Source organism: Syzygium oleosum, unplaced genomic scaffold (genome assembly GCF_021117445.2).
Source record: "Syzygium oleosum isolate NSW1041296 unplaced genomic scaffold, Sole_v2.1 Sole_v2.05, whole genome shotgun sequence".
NCBI lineage: Eukaryota > Viridiplantae > Streptophyta > Magnoliopsida > Myrtales > Myrtaceae > Syzygium > Syzygium oleosum.
Genome location: NW_026607489.1, coordinates 5,214,950 through 5,239,697, shown reverse-complemented (window position 1 = coordinate 5,239,697; position 24,748 = coordinate 5,214,950). Strand labels below are relative to the sequence as shown.

At 39.9% G+C, this 24,748-nt stretch overlaps 1 protein-coding gene across 1 annotated transcript; it reads right to left on the bottom strand.

The window, feature by feature from the left end:
- Nucleotides 1-3,144: 3,144 nt before the first annotated feature.
- On the bottom strand, nt 3,145-5,061 carry LOC130138177 (uncharacterized). The gene is made up of 3 exons (XM_056311401.1): nt 4,191-5,061; nt 3,412-3,579; nt 3,145-3,325 (listed from the first exon to the last, which is right to left on the bottom strand). Exons 1-3 carry the CDS (start codon nt 4,193-4,195, stop codon nt 3,145-3,147), a joined length of 354 nt encoding a protein of 117 aa, XP_056167376.1. The 5' UTR covers nt 4,196-5,061.
- Nucleotides 5,062-24,748: the final 19,687 nt, after the last annotated feature.

Genomic DNA, 24,748 nt, shown 5'->3' with positions numbered 1-24,748 from the left:
TCTTTTATCATTTGATTCCTTCGGTGAGTAAACATGACGAAAAATACTATTTTATAGTCAATATTCCACTCACCAATATAATTTTGTGAGACTCTAAACATGCGGCATTGGAGTTCTTGTTCTATTTCATGCAAAGATATTATCACCTGGTTGCGTGGATATATATTTTTATTTATCATTTGACAAGGAAAAGTAACTATTCATTATTTTGCTTTTTATCTACCCAGTCAATTGTACATCATACTAATTGCAATCCCTCAATCCCGTCTGACAAATATTGAGCATGTTGACAAGCATATCTGTTGAGCAATTAAGTAAACTCAAACTCTTTTATGTTCCAATTCTTTACTAATCACAAATTTTTATTGGATGGATAAATAAATTGAACTATTAAAGAAAATAAGAAAGGGCATTATACTTATCTTGCCTTAACACTTATTCGCTGAATTTTTTTTTGGTCGGAAATTCGCTGAATTAACTTGTCTTGATTTATGTATATTGTCTGCTTTTTTATCTTAGCGAAATGATATTTCCACAACCGAAAAGTATTTCTGTTTTTGTTAGACTAATTTACCCTTAAAAGCTCATCCTGAATTTCCCTGAAGATTCGTAACAATTATAAAGACAAAAATACCCTATACCAAATAATTAATTGAGTAGGTTGGCAAAATAGTGTAAACTAACGTTGTGTTTCTCTTTTTCATGCTAAAAAACTTAGCCCTACTTAGCCCTACGTTCCTTTGTCATTCTGAGCGTCTTCCTTCTGGAAAATTATTGGGTATTCTCGCCTTATGTTAGTTCAGATCGGATGAGCTGGACATACATGAAATTCTCTTTTTTCTTTGATTTTGGTGTTTTTTTTTTAATTCGATCTTGTGATTGTGAAAGGCAAGCACGAAGTGAAAAGAAAATATTTTGTGCAATCTATTTAACATATGCTAAAGTTAAATGAAAAGGCAACAAAAAACATAGAGAATTTATAAACGGAACATCAATTAAAATTATCGCTCAATTAGATAGATAAAGGGTACTTAATATATTGAAATAAATTTCCTTTAAGTTTAATAATTATAATAATTTTTCATTGTTGCAAAACTTAACATATATATATATATATATATATATATATATATATATATATATCTTTGTAAATTAAAGTTGACAATAAAACAAATTACAAACTTATTTTATCACCAAAAAGTTTGCTTATAGTTTTAAGTATAATTTATTTGATTATGTGAACTTGTATGGCATAATCATATATTCTTAGTTATGGGTAAAATACATAAAGAAACAAATATAAATGCCATTTGGATGAAATATCATATAAATCTAAACGGAAAACTGAAGTATTTATCCTTCCTAAAACACATTACTTTTAACTTAAGCAATAGCTTATTTTAGTAATGTGAATAAATAGCAACTAATAAAGATATTCACTTGATTTATGATTAAATTAAATGAAAATATTATAGATGTTTGTATTCTATAATTCATTTGGAATAAATTATGTTTAGATTAAATTGAAATTTAGAAATATGGGACGTTTTTTTTCTTTTGAAAATGAGTCGTCGAATAGCAATATTCAGATTTACCTTACCAAAAAAAAATAGCAATATTCAGATTGGTCGACGCCGTTGCTTTTAGATTACAACAGGGTCAAGTAATCAAAAATTGAAAATGGAACATGGTAGAAACAACAAATATAAAAATAAAAAAGTAAGTTTAGATTTCTTTAACTATTTCCTCAATTATGCTCTGGGTATTTAAGCCTTCATAATTTTCAGGAATCTTAATGGAGAATGTGTATGAGGTAGGTTTAAGGCAGAATGGTCTTTTCAAAATTAGAGACTCCGAAAAGTTGTGGAAGAAAACTTTTTGGTTATGAAAATATAATTTCGCTTATCTTATTGTCAACACAGTTGTAAAATCTCAAGTGTAGGTGACTAAGTATAAAGTCCGAGTATAGGCAAGTGATATGATTTTTTTCTTTTTTTGATTTCAACTTTCAATCTTTTCCTTCTTATTACTTGCGAGGGACTTTGGTTTACCAGTCATATAATAGAAACTCCTTCCTTCTTTTGGCAAATATTTTATTTTATTGGCCGTTAGGAAATTTATGTAAAGTATTGGTAGAACCCATATTCAATGCATTTTTCAAAATAATACACTTCCTATGCATATGGTCATCGGGAAAAAAGATTGTCCCTCATTGTTAATCAAATTTCTGCAGAAAATTTAACGAATAGAATTTGTAACATTTGTTTTTAAACTCTGTATCATTAAGATCTAGCAACTAGTTATAGAAGTTCTTATCCTTTATAAACTGAATTGAATTCTTAGCCAACGGAATTCTGAGCCGTGGATTAGTAGAAACATATTTAAATGAGGATTTGAGGAGACAACTAAGGTAAAGATGCAATTGCAGATTGTACACGAACTATCGGAGCGAAGGTACAACAAAATTAAAGAGCGAATGGAAAAGGGAATCATTGGTGAGGACGATTCTGCGAAAGATATTGAAGAACCCATTGTTTGTGCCGTCTGCTCGGTTCGTAATGCTCATTCATCATCTCACTTGTGTAGCTTCAGCTAAGTCAAACTAATGTCCAAACCAGTCCGAATGACAAGCTATTGGCTACTTTGCAGGACGAGTGCACAAGAAGGGAAGAAAGGGCTTATTTCAATTGTGGACACACATATCACGAGAAATGCATCCTGCCAATGTTGGAGACGAAGGTCAACTGCCTCATTTGCGGACAAGAATTGCATGGTCGTCTGCGCGTCCTAGAGGGAGAATCAATATTTTGGTGAGACGATCAACTATGATTTATCAGCTGCTTAGGTTTCTTACATTTCCAGACAAATTTCGTGTCATATACTAGAGTATCTCTTGCGGCATCCCATACAGACAAAGTCACGATGAATCAATCTACTATCAATCATAGTTGTTATCATTCCTATACAGATGAAGCATCTATTATCAAAAGCAGCGATCCTTTACAGAGGAAGTATCTATCATCAATCGCAGTTATTATCAATCCTATACAAAGTAATGCACAATGAATCAAATCCGTCGTCACAGTTATTATCAAATCCATATAGACTGTTGTCAACTGCCAACTGCCTCATATTACAGTCTGTTCAGTGCTCGCCAGCAACAATTTGTGGGTATATTCTTTCCATCCAAATAGCAATCAGAGGAATCCTACGAACAACATGTCTCCAAGCCTTCTCGCTAAAGCTCCTCCTGTCAATTTGGAGGTGCTCTAGGTACTTCTCGATGCCCTCATTCAGGGATAACATCGGCGCCATCTGTTTATCACTGCCAACAAGATAAAAAGCACCTCAATGTCTAAAATTCACAAATACAAATTACTTTTAAAGAAACAAAAAGGTATTCAATTTTACTACGAAGGAGGAGAGCAGGGGTTCATCTGGCTTTCCAGCTGAACCCACATCTGAACAAATGGAACGGGCGGGATGTCTGCATTTTTTTCGGCCTCCTCCATAAACAAGCTCGCGAGATCACTTAGTTCAAGCTCAACAAGGTACTCCTTGATGTAAGTATTCAAGAGGCTGCAGAGAAGTTATAGAATTTAGTAGGCATGGAGATACAAGATGACATACAGCACAACTTATCAATAATTATTAGAAATACATTATCTGGGACAACAGTTCAAACAAGAGTAAGTCATCAACAGTTGACTCGCGAAAAAGAATCCCTGAAACAAAATGTCATTTGATCCATTCAAAGGAAGCCAAATTTGATCGCCGCAACATTTAAATTCCATCAAGAGCAAATCTAAACTCAAGTCATGATGCATCAATCGATGAGAGTTGCATACAACGAAGAACATCAAGAACGGCGGTTAAGGTTTAGGATTGTTTTGATAATCATTCCATGTTTATAAGGCCTATATAGATCTCGTACAGAAGGAATAAAGTATACTTGGACACCGAATATGTAACCTTGAATAAACTCGCATCCTATCCGAAAGATCCAAACTAACAGTGTACAATTGAAATGCACAAGAGAACACACATGATGTTAGCTGCGATTCTTACTGAATCTCTTTTTTTTAGGGTACACAAAGGAGAACTACGCAATATCAAGGGCAGAATCCCACTATACATCAATCCACAGAGATGCGTCCTAGGATAGAGAAGAGAACAACATTTGAGCTTACCTCATTGGAGAAGATCCGCTGTGCGAAGCGACCACGGTAGCAGGAGGAGCCGCCGCCTGGAGACTGCCGACGGAAATGGAGAAAAGTCAGGAAGTATTTACGCATGCTTGCGGGAAAGTTTGTGTATCCATAAGCAGATGAGTGCCACTCGAACATCATCTCCAGTGAGTTTGCTAAGAATTTTCTTTAGATAAGCAAAAGAAATTTATTGCACAATGGCGTCAGGCAGATGCTAGCCCGTGTAATAAAACATGAACGCAACTTGCGTTATTAGGTATAGGAAAGAACGCACGTTAGTAATGTCATTTCCACACCACCAAAACGTACTCGTGGAAAAGCCATATATCATTCGATCTAAAGAATCAGCCATCCCATTCTCAAAGGCTCTCCTATTTCTTCCTCCCAAATAAAACAGGAAGCTAATGAAATGGAGCAACCATAAACACAGCCCATAGAGCCGCTGCTCTTTCAAAAAAAATGCGCTGAAACAACTCGTGATAGCCTTTGCAAGCAACAGATGAACTCAAAAGCCTTGATCACGCCAGTACAGTAAGCAGACCCGAAAAAGAAACACGTAAGAAAGATAACATCATGTCGTCTTCAAGTTCCTCGGTTCCGGCGGAACCTTCCAAATGAAAAACCCCCGGTCCCTAAATTCTTACTTAAAACTAGCCATACGCATTGAAGAAATAAGCAAAAGAAAACTAAAACAGAACTAAAACAGCAAAAAAAAAAAGCACATCTCAAGATCGCGCAGCAGGCAAACCTCGCGAGAGGAGGAGAGAATCACTGCAAATACAAACTAACAAACAGCATGCATCGAACATTGAAGAAATGAGCCAAAAAAAAAAAAAGCAGATCTCAAGATCGCGCAGCAGGCAAACCACGCGAGGAGGAGGAGAATCGCTGCAAGGATGTTGCCGCAAATCAGTGGACACGGAATACAAACTAACAAACAGCAGGCATCGAACATCGAAGAAATGAGCAAAAAAAACAGCAAAAGCAGATAACGAAGATCGCGCAGCAGGCAAACCACGCGAGAAGGAGGAGAATCGCTGCAAGGATGTTGCCGCAAATCAGTGGACACGGAATACAAACTAACAAACAGCAGGCATCGAACACCGAAGAAATGAGCAAAAAAAAAAAAAACAGCAAAAGCAGATAACGAAGATCGCGCAGCAGGCAAACCACGCGAGGAGGAGGAGAATCGCTGCAAGGATGTTGCCGCAAATCAGTGGACACGGAATACAAACTAACAAACAGCAGGCATCGAACACCGAAGAAATGAGCAAAAAGAAGAAAGAAAAAGCAGATAACGAAGATCGCGCAGCAGGCAAACCGAGGAGAATCATCTCGCGACGCGGCCGCAGATGCATCAGAAGAAGGTGCCTCGTCGTGCGAAGCGGAAGGCGGACTGCAAATCGGAAAGCAGAGATCGTCAGGAGGAAGAAGAAGAAGACGGAAGAGAGAGCGAGCATGTTGAAGAAGGAGAAGAAGAAGGAGGAGGAGGAGGAGATACCTGAGAGGCGGCGACCATTGAGGATCCCAGTCGCTCATGATGATGGAGATGAAGAAGATGAAGATGGAGGATTGCGCAGAAAAAGAGACAAAAAAACGAAGTGAATGTGCGGCGAGGGGGGTGATCTGAGCTGAGGGAGTGGGAAGGATAGATATATATACCGCCGGCGGGGGGCGTGGGGAGGGAGGGCGGGAAGCCAGCCACTCCCCGTGACCGCCTCTTCCTCTTCCTCCTCCAACTCATCATCTCATCGACGCGGAAGGAGGGAAAACGCGGGAAGGATGTCAAGAAATGGGGATGTGTTTCCCTCGTGCTCATATCCTCCATCCTCCTCCACCGACTTTGCTGAGCGAGTAAGGAGGAGGATGAGGAGGAGTGTGTTTTTGCGCTCTTCTTCTTCTTGCTCTGTGTTTTTCGGCTTTTGCTTTTCTTAAGAGTAAACGAGCGAGCGAGCGAGCTGGCCAGCCAGGGGAAAGATGAAGAAGAGAGAACAGGCAGCAGGCAAAATGATCATACGAACAAGTACTCAAGTAGCAGCAGCAGCAGTAGTAGTACCATGGTCATATTTGTTTCTTTTTTCTTTTCCCCCATTAAATCGGTGGGGCCCGCGCCCCCACGGCGGTACTTGAACTAAAAGGCCATTATGGGCCCGCGCCCCCACGGCGGTACTTGAACTAAAAGGCCATTATGGGCTTGACAACTAGTGCAACGACGAAAGGATTAGAACAGAGGGACAAACATCCTTTATTAGGAGGTCTTTAACCCATTTCGGTTCCTCCTCATTTCTTTCTTTCTGTTTTTTTTGTTTGGGTCGAAGCTCCTCATGTTTGACTTCCCTAAGTTACGAAATAATTTACGGGACATTATTAAACCGACGTCACAAATTGAGCAGGTCCTGTTATTGATCCCGGTGAGCATTTTTATTGCCTGCATCGTCAAATCGTGTCTCTTTCCAAATTGAAAAACAAACAACGAACGACGACATCTTTCGTGGGTTATCGTTAGGCAAAATTAAATAAAGATTGGTTCTCCTGTTTAATTTGAATCGTTTGCACCGAGAATCGGTCGGGGGAGACGCGACATGGACCCGAGTCTGAATCGGCATCGTTGAATCGAGCTTTAAACTTCCCCCTTCGCAAGCTTCCAAATCACATTCTTGAGAAAGTCGACTAAGAAACTCGCGAACTCCGAACGAATTATTCGCCCCACTAAGAAGATAGCTCCAAAAGATGAATAAGATGCGTTGCTTAGAAGAAGGATAAGCATTTCTTACGACCTGTAAATCTCCATATATATGTGTATGTATGAAAAAATGAAGTTTGCTTTCTCGCGCTTTCGTCGTCGTATTCGAAAAATATTGTAAATCATTAAATTTGGACATGGTGAAATTTTATTAAAATACAAATTATCAGTTGAAATATTGGCAAATCCCATTTTTCGTTTGGGCCGTGTTTTAAAGCACTTGAAATTAGTGAAAATAATTTATTTATTTTTTACCAAAAGCAGCCATTTTGCTTCATCTTCAGAGATCCCAAAACTCTCGCCCCCATCTTTCTTCGTGCAAATCAGCGGGAGATCTCACCGGCTAAAATGCACTTGAATTTATTAGGGAAGTATGAAGCTCGACTCGCTTTTGAAAATGGAGATCCTGCGAATTAATGGAGATGGATATGCACTTGAGTCTCCTCTCCTCCTATCCTACCTCCAACTCCTAAGCTCCACGGGCTATGCTGCAAAAGCTGGGGCAGTGATGGATGGGATGGGGGATGGGCACAGTGACCGATTTTGAATATCTTCATTTTCTTTGTTTTTTTCCGCCTCTCGATTTCTCTATTTCGGATAATGTTATTACAGAAAGAGTATTTTACCATGATAAAAATTTGTATCGCTCTTTAATGATTTGCACTTTTTTTTTTCTTGCTAAAAAAACAAGAAGTACCTTTAATGATTTGTACTTTTACAAAAGAATGGATGTATACTCGAATTCAAGTCAAGAGGAACCGAAAGAATTGCTTATCATTATCATTTGTTTTCCCATTTGGTAGCACACATGGGAATTAGTATTAAATAAAATTTTATCTCCTGGATAAGTATTTGAATAGGTATATTCTCCCCATGTTGTCTGTGGATGATCGCTCCCATGCATTTGACAAAGCTCTTTGGCTTCTCTGGTGCACGGATTTCAAGAGTGCAAACAAAGTGAAGAAACTGATTCGAATTCCTATTAATAATTATGAGTTCGTTATGGATAACTTTGTTTTACCCTACAAGTCTCTATGTCCGAGTTTGATGTGCTGACATTTTTTGTTAACTTTAATTGATCTTAATACCCAGAAGTTATCTAAGTGCACCGGTGTAAGGCCGCCTTCCAATAAAGACCTCACTAAAATACGAAGAGGTGGCTTTCTTGTCGGATCAGTATCCTTCTTCAAGAACTAGACTTGAGCGAAAATACCGCCACCTAGCATATTTCAACACCTTCGTCGAGTACCATCTTATAGTCATCATATGCGGAGTCGTATCTGAATCCAAGGAACGCATGACATTTTGTAACAAGATCCGAACTGGGAATATTCCTACACTCCTCGGTGGCCGGGTTATATAGGAGAAATCCGCTGCTATCGACAGATAAACATACCGTGCCATCGCAAGACCCCGCGAGATCGCAACCAACCATTCTTGGACTATGAAGTTTTTGCACTGGGCCATCGTCGAACATATGATTGTTAGAATATTTAAATATTAAATCGTCTTTATTTAACAGTTTAAACTTTTAGAACAGTTGACAGTGATCTCACATGATATCAAAGTAAGTGGTCATGAGTTCGAATTTCTAGTCGGTTGGAGTTTCTTTGCTGTGGCATCGTACCCTCAATTCGAATTCCTATTAATAATTATGAGTTCGTTATGGATAAGTTATGGATAAGAGGTGGCCACGGGCCGGTTTTGGCCCGGAACCGGACCGGAACCGGCCCGGTCAAACCCGGGCCCGCGGTTCGGAACCGGAACCGGCCCGTGGCATACGGTCCCGGTTCCGGTTCCAGAAAAATTTGAACCGGCCCGGAACCGCCGGTTCGGGCCGGTTCTGCGAAAAAAAAAAAAAGCTGCGGTGCGAGCTACAGCCACGGCTGCCGGTGCGAGCCACGCTGCGGCCGCCTGCACTGCAGGCCGCGAGGAGAACGGGCCAACGGCCCAACAAAAAAAAAAAAATAGATTTATTTGCAGCAGGGCCTGCAGACGTGCAGGCCCTGCTGCGCCGCAGCACCTTGCGGCTGCGGCGTGCGGCCCGTTGGGGCAACGGCTACGCCCCAACAGGCATTTTTATAATAAAATAAAACAAAAAAAAACATAACCGTTGCAATTTTGCAACGGTTATGTTTTATTTTTTTTAATTCTAAATTTTCTTCTATTTTTTTCCTATAAATTCTCTCAAATTCTCACAATACACACACAATTCTCTCAAATTCTCTCCAATTCTCTTCTCTCAAGTCTCAAATTTTCTCAATACTCGAAATTCTCTCAAATTCTCTGAAATTCTCTCAATTTTCTCAATCCACGCAATTCTTTCTTAATTCTCCCAATTAATCCGCTCAATTCTCTCAATCCATTCGAAAAATGGCAAGTGGAAGTCGAGTGCCAACTGGCAAAGGTAAGAATATCGCGACGGAATCCCATCATTCTTTTGATCCTCGTGAATATGCAGATTTTCAAGATGATGAAATCAACATTTTTCACGATGTGGAGCGCGTCCCGACGCAAGAAAGTTTTCATCCTCCTGCTGAAATATCTACAACAAAGGAAGCGGAACGGGAATTTACATCCGACATTTGGAATCACTTCACGAAAATGGAAAGGTTTGATATCGGTCAAAAAAGGTATGATATAATTTGTAAATATTGTGGAAAAATATATAAATATACAGGTAGACAAGGATATTGAACATTTAAACGACATCTTATGAGCAAACATCCAACTGAAACGGGAATCGATATCGGGCAACAACAAATTTCTGGGTACGTCAATCCTAACACTTCCCCTTTATTTCGTTTTAATGAAAAAACTTATAAGGAAGAATTAGGCAAATTTATTTCCGTTGAGCATTTAGCATTTAATTTTGGAGAAAGATTTGGTTTTAATGAATTTGTACAAAAAGCATGTGCTCCACAAGCAAAACGTGTTTCTAGAAATACAACTAAACGAGTAATTAAAGATCTTTACAAAAATGGAAAAAATGATTTACAAAACTTTTTTATGCAATTTAATGGATGCGTGCATATATGTAGTGATATTTGGAGTGATCATTGGCAAAATCATTCTTACATGGGCATAACATGTCATTGGATAGATGACGAGTGGACTATTCAAAAAAGAGTTATTGCATTTAGAGTTTTCGATGATCATCATACGGCAAATAATATTTATAGACTAATTAGGCAAGTTTTAGAAGAATATTATTTGCTTCACAAAATTTTTTCAATTGGTTTTGATAATGCCGCAGCAAATACCGCTTCAATTGCCGAGTTAGAAAATATTTGTAAACCCGCTTTTGGTGGAAAATTTTTTCACATTAGATGTGCTTGTCATGTTTTAAATTTATGTGTACAAGATGGTTTGAAAACTCTTGATATTTTTCTTCAACCAATAAAAACGTCGATTCAATTTTTATGGAAACATCCCAAAAAAATGAAAGAATGGGGTAGATTTTGTAGAGATAATGGCAAAAAGCCAAAAAGATTTCCAAGAGATGTTCCAACTCGTTGGAATTCTACTTTCCACTTGCTTAGTGAATCTTTAGCATATAAAGATTTATTATGTGCATTCATTTCTAATAATATACCTGAGATTAATTTATACCCACAAGAGTGGCATATTTGCCAAAAAAATTTAGATCTTTTAAAGGTTTTTAATGATGCAACTTATACTTTGTCTGGTGTTTATTATCCTACTACACATTTATTTTTAGTAGAGTGTACTAATATTGTCGGAACTTTTGATGAATATGAAAATGATGTTGAATTACAACCTACTGTAGTTGCAATGAAAATGAAATGGCTTCATTATTATAGTGAAATTCTCATGATTTATTTAGTTGCTTGTGTTTTTTATCCGCGTTGCAAATTGGATGGCTTAAATGATTTTTTGCGTGCGTATTATCAATGTTTACATTATGATGTGACAAATGTTACAACCATAGTACGTGAGGTTAAAAACGTAGTAATAGAATTATATAATGAATTTTATACTAAATATAATTTAGGTGATATTAGATCTTCTCAATCTACGGAGATACAAAATGACAAGACAGTAAAATTAGTAGAGGTACCAACTTTTATTACATAGACAAAAAAAACAAAAGGGAGTAATAGGAAATATTTCTGAATTAGAGAGTTATCTAACCATTTTATTTGAGTTTACTGAAGCCGAATGTGGTACAGATTTTTTTATTTTGGATTGGTGGAAGAGGCACGCAAGCCAATACCCAATCCTTTCTCTTATTGCAAAACAGATTTTTTCAACCCCTTGTTCTACAGTTGCGGTCGAACAAGCATTCAGTGCCGGAGGTAATATTTTGAACGAACATCGTTCAAGATTATATCCAGAATCAGTGGAGATGCAAGCTTGTGTTGCTGATTGGACGAAGGCTCAATACCGGCAACAAGAGATAGATCGGAATAATGAATCCGAATTCTTTAACGACGGAGATACTACCGCTACCACTATCGGTACTGGAACGGGTAGTGACGATTGAGGGTAAAAGAACTATTGGAGTTGGCAAATATTTCGGGAACTCTTGTTTCTCATACCGGGTACGCCCACGTGAGCTTAGGGAAACCGAAATATAATCCGACGATATGTGACCTCTGGTCCCCTGCGCACGGAATGCTTAGGTTTTGGGATAATTTTAGGGTATATATATTGTACTTCTTTTTTTTTAAGATCGTTGTAACGAATTGTAATGTGCTTAATGATAATTTATTAAGTTGAAGCCCTCTCTTTCTCTCTTGTCTTTTTGTCCCCAAATTTGAATACAATTTACATTTTAATCACAATTTATATTGAATAATGTTCTATCACAAGAATAGTATTTTTTTAATCTTTTTTATTTTCATTTCTGTTTTCCTTTTCTGTATTTCTTCTTTTTCTTTTCCTTTTCCTTTTCTGTTTTTCCTTTTTCTCTTTTGTCTTTTTTCCTTGTTTCTGTTTTTTAAAATTATAATTTATATTTTAATTTTTTTTCTTCCTCCGCGGCCGCCGACGTCGGGGCGAGGGCCCTCGCCGGCGTCGGGCGAGGCGGCCCTCGCCGGGGCGGGCGAGGCCGGCCTCGCCCGGCGCCGGCGAGGCGAGGCTCGGATCGCCCGCAATCGGCGAGGCTCGACCTCGCCGGCGTCGGGCGAGGCCGGCTCGCCTGGGCTGGGCGAGCCGGCCTCGCCCGACGCCGGCAAGGCTCGGCCTCGCCTGCAACCGGCGAGGCTCGACCTCGCCGGCGTCGGGCGAGGCCGGCCCTCGCCGGGCCGGGCGAGGCCGGCCTCGCCCGACGCCGCAGCAAGGCTCGGCCTCGCCTCGCAACCGGCGAGGCTCGACCTCGCCCGGCCCAGGCGAGGGCCGGCCTCGCCCGGCGCGGCGAGGGCCGCCTCGCCTAGAGGCCGGCGACCTCCGCGCCGGCCCCGGCTATGGCCGGCCGCGGAGGAAGAAAAAAAAAAGAAAAGGAAAAGGAAAAGAAAAAAAACAAAAAAAAATAGGAACCGGCCCGGAACCGGTTCCGAACCGGAACCGGCCCTGAACCGTACGGTTCCGACCCGGAACCGGAACCACCAGAGGCGGTTACGGTTCCGGTTCACGCTTGGCCACGAACCGGAACCGCCGGTTCCGAACCGGAACCGGTCGGTTCCGAACCGTGGCCACCTCTATGGATAACTCTATTTCAACCTACAGATCTCTATGTCCGAGTTTGATGTGCTAATATTTTTTGTTAGCTTTAATTGATATGAATACCTAGAAGTTATCTAAGTGCACCAGTGTAAGGTCCCATTCCAATAAAGACCTCGGTAAAATACCAAGAGGTGGCTTCCTTGTTGGATCAGTATCCTTCACTAAGAGCCGGACTTGAGCGAAAATATCGCCACCTGGCATATTTCAACACCGTCACCGAGTACTATCTTATAGTCATCCGATGCAGAGTCGTATCCGAATCCAAGGAATGCATGACCTTTGTAACAAGATTCGAACTGGGAGTATTCCTAGACTCCTCGGCGGTCGGGTTAAAGAGGAGAAATCCGCCGCTATTGACAGATAAGCATACCAAGCCATCGCAAGACTCCACAAGGCCGAGATCACAACCGACCATTCTTGGACTATGAAGCTTTGGCACTGGGCGGTCGTCGAACACATGGTTGTTAGAATATTTAAATATTAAACCATGCCTTCATCTAACAGCTTAAACTTTTAGAACAGTTGGTAGCGGTCTCACCAAAATCTCACATAATATCAGAGCAGGTGATCATGAGTTCGAATATTAAATCATGTTTTCGTCCACAGTTTTGGTGGGCCTGGACAAAAGGTTTGGACGACGCTGTCGGTCTAAGGCTTGTCCCGGAGTGGGGAAGAGAACCATGATTTGGGCATTGCTTCGAGAAGTCCTTGGTGCTGAGAAAGTACAGGTGCATAATTTATTTATTTTTTTTGGTAAGAGGTGCGTAATATAATTTTAATTATGGGATACCCAACTTTACCAACCGATCTACATTATATTCATCAATATTTGTAATCTCGTAATTTTCGTGCTTCTTCTTTTTTATTTATTTGTGTTCTCAATTAGCATTTCGATCGATGTGATGGACGTGATAAGTTTAATAAGTTGAATTTTCTATTTGAGATTAAGTGGAATCAATAAATCGATATATTTAGCTCACAAGACATGACAATGCACTTATCAAAGCTTGCTTTATGTCCTCTTCATTTGCAGGCTAGGGAGGTGCTCAAGGTTTTCGACTTGAAGGTGAGAGAGTTAGGATTATGTCGACACTCTTTCAATGCCGACTCTTGTTTGCTTTATCTATTCTTTCTCATCGATTCTACTATATTAGAAAAAGCACACGTCGTTACACTTGAAGAAAAATAGGGGAAAATAGGGTTTTAAAATGAGTAAGAGATAAAATAATTAATGAAAGTTTTGATTCATTTTGGGAAATTTGAGTTTAAATGGTTGCAAAATCGGAAAAGATGAGAAACTCACTTGAAAACCCAAAAGTTATCTAAGTGCACTGGAAGTCAAACCGAAAATAAGTTCCTCGTCCATCGCTGATCTCCAATCAATTTGGGGCTCATAGCCTGATTTCTAGCTGAGCTCGAGCTGCTCGAATATTTTGCTGAGTCAAACTCGAGTTGCTCGAGCTCGCAAATACTCAGCGAGCCTAATTAAAGTTACATTGTCTATCCAAAATTTTGTATAGTTATATAAATCAAAAGACATGGAAATTGCATAGCATGCACTTACGTGTGTGTGTGTGTGTGTGTGTGTGTGTGTGTTTGTGGTATCAGAGCTAGCGCTCTGTTCAGCCTGCTTGTTTGTTTTTAGATGAAATACCAATTGGAAAAAGTAGCTTTGTTCCATCATGAGTGATTCTACTGATTCCAGTGCACCAGTCACTGTAAATGCTCTTTTAGATCCTCGCACTTCAAATGTTTCTAAAATTGACTATCTTTACGAGGTTTCATACCTTAATGAAAATAGTAAAATTTCATAAACTCATCTCCCCCTTATTAATCCCTACTCTGCTTTCGCCAAACCGACTTCTTTCTCTCCTCTTCGTTCCATCAAACAACTCATCAAACATACACCTCGAGAAGTTAAAGAATATGTTCAATCATCCCAGTTCGACCAACATCCTATTCCTGCTACTCAACAAGAATAGTTCGTTACCCTCCAGATACCTTCTGATTTTTCACATCAATGGGTACAGCAAGGGTATACGCATCTCCATTTTGGTGCTATTGGCCTTGCTCTCTCTTTCTTTGGCCGAAAAGGATTACCCGTTGTTGCTCGCATGGCCCTTTTAGACACCCGTTTCTTGGACTACCAACATGCCTTCATTGGTACAATCCAAACTACTCTAAATGCCGGAACAGTGTTTGCTACACTGTTTTCAAATTTTAACATGGCTCTTTCGAATCCAAGACTCCTTTCTGCTCTTAAAGTTCAGCTACAGCTCACCGGAGCTCTTCAAACTCCTGATTTTATAGCTGCAACCTTACACTACCAGATGGTATACCGGATCCAAAACCATGCTATTGATCTCAACTTTCCAAGCACAGAGGACGCTCTTTTTATCTCAGTGGATAATGATCAAACTTCCTGTGTCCATGTACCCAGACAGATTCCTCGAGATCAATTAGTTAAGTTACTCCCTAACACTTGGGTAACTAATTATGAAAAACTCCATCAGAATTTCAGGCCTATCCAGTCCATGGAATCTCGGTTCACAAAAAAGAAAGGTGGTACGGTTGTCATCAAATTTAGTAAGAAAAAAGAAGAAGCCTCCTCTTCTATTTTTCCTACTATTTTTATGATGCAATCCTGTCGTGCTGACGTTCCTATTGAGGAAGGCGACTCGGATCCAAAGCTTATGATCGAGTCTTTTGACCAAGAGGGACAACCTATTCATTTTTACAAGGATCCTCGAACATGACACTATTTCCGGGATCTTGACCGCAATGTTCCCCTTGTACAAGCCCTCCCGATGATGATGAAGATGACAGACCATTCAAAAGAAAAAAGAAACGCCCCAAAAATAATATCTACCAGAGATATCTTGATGGAGATCCTACGATGGGACCCCTTGGTGAGAATGGAGGAAAATACCAATTTATGGTTTCATATGGACCACCCTGATCACAAACTCCTTCTACAACTCTTGAACCTTGTGAGCCTTCTTCACCACCACAATCACCACCTAGAAAAACTTCACCATAAAAGTCAGTTGTTTCACCCTTCTATAAACCCATCCAAAAGTGGATTAGGAAAAATTCCTATACTTTGCAATTACCCAAAGCACCCCAGCTCTCATGTGTTCCAAAGCCTAAACCACCGCCAGCACTCCCAGATGTTTGTATGTTCCAACCCTCGGACTTTTCGCCTTTTGGAAAGGACCAATTCTAATGCCCCTTTTCCGGCATTAGAAGAATTCACAGACGCACATCATCGGTTCCGACACATACCTAAAATTCCAAACCTTACGGATATCGATGATCATGGAAGACAAAAGAAAGTGACTGCTGCCGAAGTTGTTCTGAATTGGCAATTAGAAAATGTTCTGGCACAAAATAATGTTCTCAAGACAATTAATACAAAACTTTCAATTGTCCAATCCCGTCTTAATCATGTTAATTAGAAGGTTGATCAAACGGCTTTGGTCACAAACAAGTTGCTTGAGACGTTCCAGAAAAAATTGCAACAGATGGAATTGGGTAAAAATATTTCCCATCATTATTTGGAAGATTAGACTGCTGAAATGGAAAAGCTGCGAAGGCAAATTAAACTCCTCCAAGAAGGAAAATTTATTCCTATGCTAGATCCTTTTTCTCAATCTTGGTATCCAACCCGGATGGAAATTTCTCCTCCAAAAGTCACTTCAGTTGCCTCAATCATTGCAGAAGCCCAAAAAGAAGGTCGGAGTGATGTTGTTACACCTCGAAATCGTATCCGCGAATTGGAAAAACAGAAGAAGATGCAGCAGGGAAAGAATTCAGACGTTCCTGAACCTTCTTAGGAACCTCCTTCTTCCCACATGGTTTCAAATCCATTAGAGACCTTTTTGCGAGATCAATGCCAACAAAAACTGTCAGTTGTTGCTATAATTGATTCATCCCAGTAAAATACCCCTTCCAGCTCTGAAATAGCATCCTTTTCTTCATAAGAAACCTCGCCTTTTGACCTTGAGATACCAAATTTTCCCAAACCTGTTATTCTTATGGCCGATCCCCCTGAGCCAGATATGGAATCAAACTCATCTGAACCAGAAATAATAAATATTCATAATCAGAACTCTTGTTCTGAAGCTTCAACCTCCAAATATTATGTTACTTTTGACGATATTCCATACACAAAATGGCCGAAAGACTACAGGAGTTCCATACTTGGCTCAGCACCAGAGCCCTTACTTTTGAAAGTCGGTATGATGTACTGACTGAGTTCGTCAGCAGGTTTACTAGTAGCCTCAAGGATTGGTGAAAAACCGTTTCTGATCAAGATCAGATGACGTTCTTACTTCAAATAGATTTTCATCACATAATTCGCGTCATCCACCAGTTCTTTATTGGTAAGCCAGAAAACCTTCTTGAACTAAAAAGAAGAGAGTTCTTTGACAGAAATGCTGCTCTTTACGCTGAAAACATTTGAATAAGCATTTCCATGAAATGCTTAAATTATTCTACACCCTTAGAGCTGATCCAAACCTAAAACAGGTATTTCTGTCTTCTATCCCGAAAGATATTGGTCAAGTTGTGAAAGATCCCTTCAGAATAAGCATCAAAGAATTGCTGAGGTCCCGATAGGAGAACTGCAGTAAGAGATACACTTGGCTCTTGATGACCTTTGTATTCGCCAAAAAGGCATTTAGAAGTTATCTTAAGAGCAATAGAGAACTCGATCGAGTTTGCCGAAGGCCAGAGTTGAGAATCAAGTGTGCAAATAAAGAGTCATGTGATGACCCTTCTTGCGAAGATCGGTGTAAAAAGAAAAAAAACACTTCAAATGCTTCTCCCTAGGACTAAGAAAAAGACATAAATGGCGTTTCTTGAAAATATGGAAAACGTAAGAAATTCGACAGATGCTACATCGGCAACAAAAAAGGTCATTTTGTGAAGAATTGTCCGAAGGCCCAGAAAAGAAATTCTCATTTAATCTAGGAGCTCGAAAAAGAAACAGGAATTTCTCTTCAAGATGAGGATGTTAAATCCGTCTTCTCTTTAGAGGATGAACCAACGGTGCATACCATACGCGCCATCCAAATATTATCCCAATTCAGTGACACTGAAGACTCATCCCTCTTATAGCCCTTATAGATACTGGAGCCAGTGCTTCGATCTTTGACACAAAAATTCTTCCAGAAGAATACTGGACTTCATATACCAAATATTTTAATTCTGCTTCTGGAGAAACTTTCACTACAAGAGCCCGAAGCAAATCCATTACCCTTCAGTTCTTCCCACAGTGTTCTCTCACCACTAAAATCCTTGGCTCTAGTTCACTAGACAAAAATATCATCATTGGATGGGACATTCTAACCCAGGTTCCCAAACTTAGAATTCTATTTAATGGACTTCGGTTCAAAGGACAATTCAAAGAGTTTGTGGATATCCAATGATTTTTTTGCCATCCAAATACATATGCTAGATCTTATCATCGAAACCCTTCTTGGAGCATGTGCAGAATCCCATTCAGAATTTGTCCTTAAATGTTCAAACCTTTTGTGGAAAAATCCGGACTTTTTTATCCATTTACCTTTAAAAAAATGAGGATATCAATCTTACCAAAGCAACTCATTCATGAATGAATCCAAATCAGTTGATCTTCGCACAAAAGGAGTGCTCAGACTTACTACACTAGAGATTGATCGAGCCATCTGATTCTCAGTGGTCTTGTGAAGCATTTTACGTGAATAAGCGTTTTGAGCATAACAGAGGAAAAATGAGGCTAGTCATTAATTACCAACCACTCAACCAATTCCTCCAAGATGATAAGTTCCCATTACCCCATCGAAATTCGTTATTCTCCAGCCTTACTCAAGGTAAGGCTATTGCAAATTTGACCTCAAAGTTGGATTCTGGCAATTGGGAATTCATCCAAATGACAACCACAAAACTGGATTTTGCATCTCCAATTAGCACTTCCAGTGGACGGTACTTCCTTTTGGTCTTAAAGCCGCTCATTCATAATTCCAGAAAGCTATGTACAGAATCTTCCGGCCTATTTTGGCCAATGCTCAAATTTACCTTGATGATATCCTCCTCTACAGCCCTGATGAGGATTCTCATTGTAAGTTGCGAAGCCAATTTGCGGAATTGGTCTAGAAATATGGCATCATGCTATTTCAGGAAAAGATAATTATTGCCCAACGAGAAATTCAATTTCTCGGAATGCATCTTAGTGACAAGACATATTATCCTGGTCCTCATATTGCTGAAGAATTGTAGAAATTTTCATATGAGAATCTTTCTCTCAAGCAGGTTCAACAGTTTCTTGAGATAGTCAATTATCTCAGGGGCTTCATTCCAAAAATCACCAACCTGGTGAGCCCACTGCAGCAGATACTAAAAAGAGACGCCCCTCAATGGGGATCTCAACAGACTAAATCAATCAAACATCTCAAAGAAGTTTTGCAATATCTTCCTCCTCCACAAATCCCTTCTATTGCAAAAAGAGTCTTGCAAACAGATGCCAGCGATGAATATTGAGTTGCCGTTCTATTCGAAGAAATTGATGGCAAACATAAGATCTATGGATATAAAAGTGGAAGATTTATGCCAAGTGAAATGCATTATCACTCGACCTTCAAGGAAATCTTGGCGGTAAAATATGGCATCAAGAAGTTTGAATTTCATCTCCTCGGACATCATTTTCAAGGGCAAAAGGACACCAGAAGTGTCATAAGTTGTGTAAGGAGGTCACTTTGGTGCCATAACTTTTTTTCCGATCACTTTGGTGCCAAAAAAGGAGAAAAATAGATCACTTTAATGACTCCGGCCAAAATTTCGGCCAAAAAGCTGACGTGGCATTTATATTTTAAAAAAATGGTATGACTTGTACACGTGGAAATTATGTGGCTTTTTTTCAAATTTTTTAATCTTTTTAATCTTTTATTTTCCTAACTTTTTCCCGGTCGCCGGACCGGAGGCCTCGCCGGCCTCTGGCGAAGCTCGCTCCGCCGTCCACCGGCGAGGGCAAGCCTCGCCGGCCCCTGGCTAGGCGAGGGCTTGCTGCCGCCCCACCACCGCCGGCCGGGCGAGGGCTTCCGTCGCTCGACTCAAGCGAGGGTTACCCTCGCCGGCGTCGGGCGAGGGAAGCCCTCGCCTGGCCGGGCGAGGGTTGCCCTCGCCTGAGTCGGGGGTGGGCGACCCTTGCCCACACAGGCGAGGGCTTCCCTCGCCCGACGCCGACGAGAGTCGCCCTCGCCAGATCCAGCGAGACTGCCCTCGCTTGGGTGGGCGAGGATTGCCCTTGCCGGAGAAGAAAGAAAAAAAATAAAAATAAAAAAAACAGAAAAAGGAAAAAGACGAAAATACCCTTGGGTTAAAGTATTGTGAGGTAAATGTATCACAATACCTCGCCCGATGCCGGCGAGGGTTGCCCTCGCCGGCGAAGAAAGAAAGAAAAAATAAATAAATAGAAAAAGGAAAAAGACGAAAATACCCTTGGGTTAAAGTATTGTGAGGTAAATATATCAAAATGAGTATAATTTGGGGTTTTTAGTATCCCAAAAAAAAAGTTCAGAGTAAACTTATCACAAATGGCATTGTTTGGGGTTTTTCGTGTAAAAAAAAAGTGTCATAATTTGGGATTTTTTGTGGTATTTTCCTTTTTTTCCTTTTTTTTATAATTATTTTAATATAATTTAAATTTTATTTTTCTAAAAAAGTACACATCAGCGGACTAAACGGCGTCGTTTTTTATTTTTAATGCTGACTGGACCTCTCCGGCGAGCCATGTCAGCGCCACGTAGGATTTCCGGCAAGCCATATCAGCATTGGCACTAAAGTGATCATTTTTCAAAAAATTTAGCACCAAAGTGATCCGAAAAAAAGTTATGGCACCAAAGTGACCTCCGTACACAAGTTATGGTACTAATAGTATCATTTTGCCCATTTTCAAGTGGAACTAAATATGTCCTCATTCTCCCAGATGCTGAAGTTCAAACAAAATCAAATTTCTTACCCTTAACTCCTCAAACGGGCCGAATGGTTTTCAAAATATTCTTTTGAAACCAAGGACATAACAGGAAAAAAGAATGTGCTTGCTGATTTCTTATCCAAGCCAAAAGAATTTGTTGCACCAGTTTCATCTATAAATATGTATATATCCCGAAATCCGTTCGGAGGATACAAACCTATCAAGATGAAACCTTCTTGGCCAAGCAGGCATTACCCGCTAGAAGTTCCTCAATACATCCAGAACAACACCCTTTTTGAAAATATGCCGACACTAATATAGAAATTTCAACCGCTGATTTTCAGCAGGTTTGGAGGATTGAGTCTCAGACCCAGTGGGCTATATCCAGAATATGCTTTCATCCACCCTATCTCCCTCAATCTTGAAGACGAATTCCCAGAGGAATTCAAGTGGTTTTGTTGGTATTTATTCAATCTTTATACCATAGTCACTGAATTTCCAACAACCGGAATTATTTTCATTATTGGTAGAATTCTGTCGGGAGAAAAAAAGTTTAAACATTTGGGCGATATACTTAATTGGTTCAAACCATTGGGAGCTTGGAAATGTATGTTTCAAGAATAACTTAGAGCCTGTAGACCCAATCCTGAATTGCATACAATAGTCCTGTTCCACGGGCCATGTTTTTTTATTCATCCAAATGGATGTAACGACCCGGTCCGACGAGGGCGGGGAGTGGTCGCCGGGGTTCAAAGACTTGGACAAGGAGCGGCTCCTGGCAGGCTTCTAGAATGGCAAGGAGGGCATCTCTCTATCCCACATCGCTTAGGGGGGAGTCCTGGGGTTGCTTATAAGGCCTGGGTGGCCTATCATGTGTAACGCGTTTTAAAGCCGTGAGGGTCAGTGGGCCCAAAGCGGACAATATTACACAGTGTAGACCCGGGGTGTTACAAGTGGTATCAGAGCCGACTCCCGACTGCGTGTGGGGCCACAGCGAGGACGTTGTGCTCGAAGGAGGGGAGAATGTAACGACCCGGTCCGACGAGGGCGGGGAGTGGTCGCCGGGGTTCAAAGACCTAAACAAGGAGCGGCTCTTGGCAGGCTTCTAGGATGGCAAGGGGGGCATCTCTCTATCCCACATCGCTTAGGGGGGAGTCCTGGGGTTGCTTATAAGGCCTGGGTGGCCTATCCTTGGTAACGCGTTTTAAAGCCGTGAGGGTCAGTGGGCCCAAAGCGGACAATATTACACAGTGTAGACCCGAGGTGTTATAATGGAGACGTGAGTAAAATTCATGTGATGTAGGGGTAACCACATATAAGCTTCCGCCAATTCCAAAAAAGTTCTTCAAAACCCTTCCGTGCAAAATCTCAGCACTTCCCCAAGAATACAGAGAGCTCCAGAGACTTATATGTCAATACAACCAAGTGATACCACCAGAAGTATGGCCAATCAGTTCTAGCGATGTGTCTTAGGACCATCCAGCTGATCATAGCTATCAGGTAGTAATTGATATAGTATTGGGACAATATTATGGCATAGATATGCAAGCTGACATGGATGCTGCTACCTCGAATACTGCTGCCTCATCCTCATCTCAAGAGGTCCCGTCCTCATCCCAAGCCTCTCAGTCACAAGATCCATGGGGAGGACCATTATCGCAAGACCCGTATAATTACAGTGAGGTACAACTAGCACTCAGTCTATGTGATGACAAAGACAGTCCGTCACTACAATTAGAGAATTTTTCTCAGCCACGAATTCCATCAAGTTCCGCTAATATCGCCTCAAGTTCTGCGTACGTTCTAGGAACTTCCTATGAGTCTCCACAAAAAGGACAAAAGTTTTCAGAACTTCATAAAGATGTGGGCTTAGAATTCGCAGAAATTGAACGAATCCTCAGAAATTACAGAAAAGTTCGGACAGCTCTGATAATAACAACATTGAGGAACCCATTCATAAATATAATCTCTGAAGCCTTGCCAAGCGTGTTGAAAAAATCAGCTCCTCGTGTTTGAAAAAACCAGCTCAATTTTCGGAAAAGTACTATTCATGTACTACTCGGCACTGTGTTGCACTGTAGCAAAAAGAAAAATGTGCAGAAACAAAGAAAAACCGTCGTCTAAAAGTGTTTCAGTCGTCTGTCGATTGTAAAAGTTTTTAAGTGTCGCTTGTCAGTGTTTTGCTTGTTGTCTGTCAGTTGTAAAAGCCTTTATGGCCGGTCGGAGAATGTCAAATTATTGGTAATTTTCAGAACTTCACCAATAATTAAACTGTTTATCTACTTTTGTGCCTATATATAAGGCAATGCTTGTAAAGTTTAAGGAACAAGATCTGCTTCTTAAGAAATAAAACTTGCGTGCATTATGAGTCCCTGAATCTTCTCTTCTACCTTTATGCTTGGTATGATTCTCTAAACAAACATACGTGTGCTGATTAGTCCTGATAGTATGCTCTATACTTGCTATGGTATGGAACCTGTGCATTAGAATCCTGCTATTATAAAGCAGTTCTAAGGGGCGAATCAAAATTCAAAGAAAGGATTTGTGGCTAAAAGGCAGTCCCTTTTATAAAGGCATGGAGAGCCATTTGTGTGTGGGATAGCATACCTGCCACAATCCTTATCTTCATTTTCCCTGATTTGCATCTTAGCACTCCTTTGTGGTGGCCCGGTCCCATCTGATTTTTTTTTAATAATTTTTTTAATTCTTGTTTTGACGTACTTTTGGCCATTCTGATCGAGCCGGTCTGTTCCCCTATTTCTCGGCGTCCATGGCATCGAGTTCTCACGTAAAATTCAACACTCATTCGAGTTCGAATTTGGTTTTGGACACCGAACAATTTAATCGAGTCAAGCTTGAACTTGATACTCCATCAATCAACTCATGTGAATTAGAAGGTAATAGCAAAAAGAGTAAAGTGATGTCGACAGTAAAGGTACATCTTGACTACGGATGTGCCTTTAATCATTGTAGCGATTTGCCCGTCTTTATTCAAATTAGTTTATGTACTCATAAAAATTGGCAAGTGATATTTGGACCCAAAAGCAAGCGTGATGTTTTTTCTTGCTCAATAATATTTGTTTTTTCTCAACTCCGCCAAAATTTACTATTTAGTCTTATTTTCACCTTATGAGATTCACTTATTTTTTAGTTTGTGATTGTTACCCATGTATTTTATGTTATTATCAAGTCAACTTTCAAATTAAGTATTCAGTCTTTGATCGGGTGTCCTAATGGTAAAGGAGAATGAATTGATCTAGGTTGCTCTGGGTGAAACATTTTCTATTAGACATAGTTTTTATCTTGAAAACACAAATGGTCACTGAAGTTTAAATTTGTTCAAAGTGATCTTTGAACTTTAGCTCATTGTGCAATGCCGTCCTGGAATTTTTAATTTCTTTAATATGGTATCTAGATTTTTAGTACATGTTAAATTTAGTCCCTGGACTATATGAAAATATTCAATGTAGTCTTTCCATTAAATCAAGTTCATGAACAACATCGAACACTTTCATATGGTCTAGGGACTAAATTCAACATATACTAAAAGTTTAGGGACTATATTCAACAAATTAAAAGTTCGGGAACGACATTGCACAGTTGATTAAAGTTCAAGGAACTGAACAAATATAAAGTTCAAGAACCACATTGCACATTAGGCCAAAGTTTATGGATCATTCGTGTCATTTAGCCCGTTATCTTCGATAACCCTTTAAAGTCTCAAATCTTTTTCGACCAAAAAAAAAATATAGTCTCAAATCGTTGCCCCTCCAAATTGTAATCCTCATTTAATCAATTTTATTTCATTCATTTTACATATTTTCTAAGGGGTTAATACCACAAAAAACCCCAAACTAGTACACTTGTGATAAATTTACCTTAAACTATTTTTTTCACCACAAAAAATCCCAAACTGGTACACCTGTGATAATTTTATTCTGAACTATTTTTTTTTACCACAAAAAATTCCGCACTGGTACACCTGTGATAATTTTACCTCTAAACTAATTTTTTAACCACAAAAAATCCCAAACCGATACACCTATGATAAATTTACCCTCCGTTAGTTTCTATTAAATTTTACTGTCAAATTGCTAAGTTTAATGACATGTGGTAATTGACAGGTGTACCGATTTTGGATTTTTTGTGATCAAA

Excerpts from the sequence above, each read along its gene's own strand:
- LOC130138177 (XM_056311401.1), bottom strand. Across the intron at positions 3,326-3,411 it reads CCCTGCTCTCCTCCTTCGTA|TGATAAACAGATGGCGCCGA; the intron begins GTAAAATTGAAT and ends TCTTGTTGGCAG.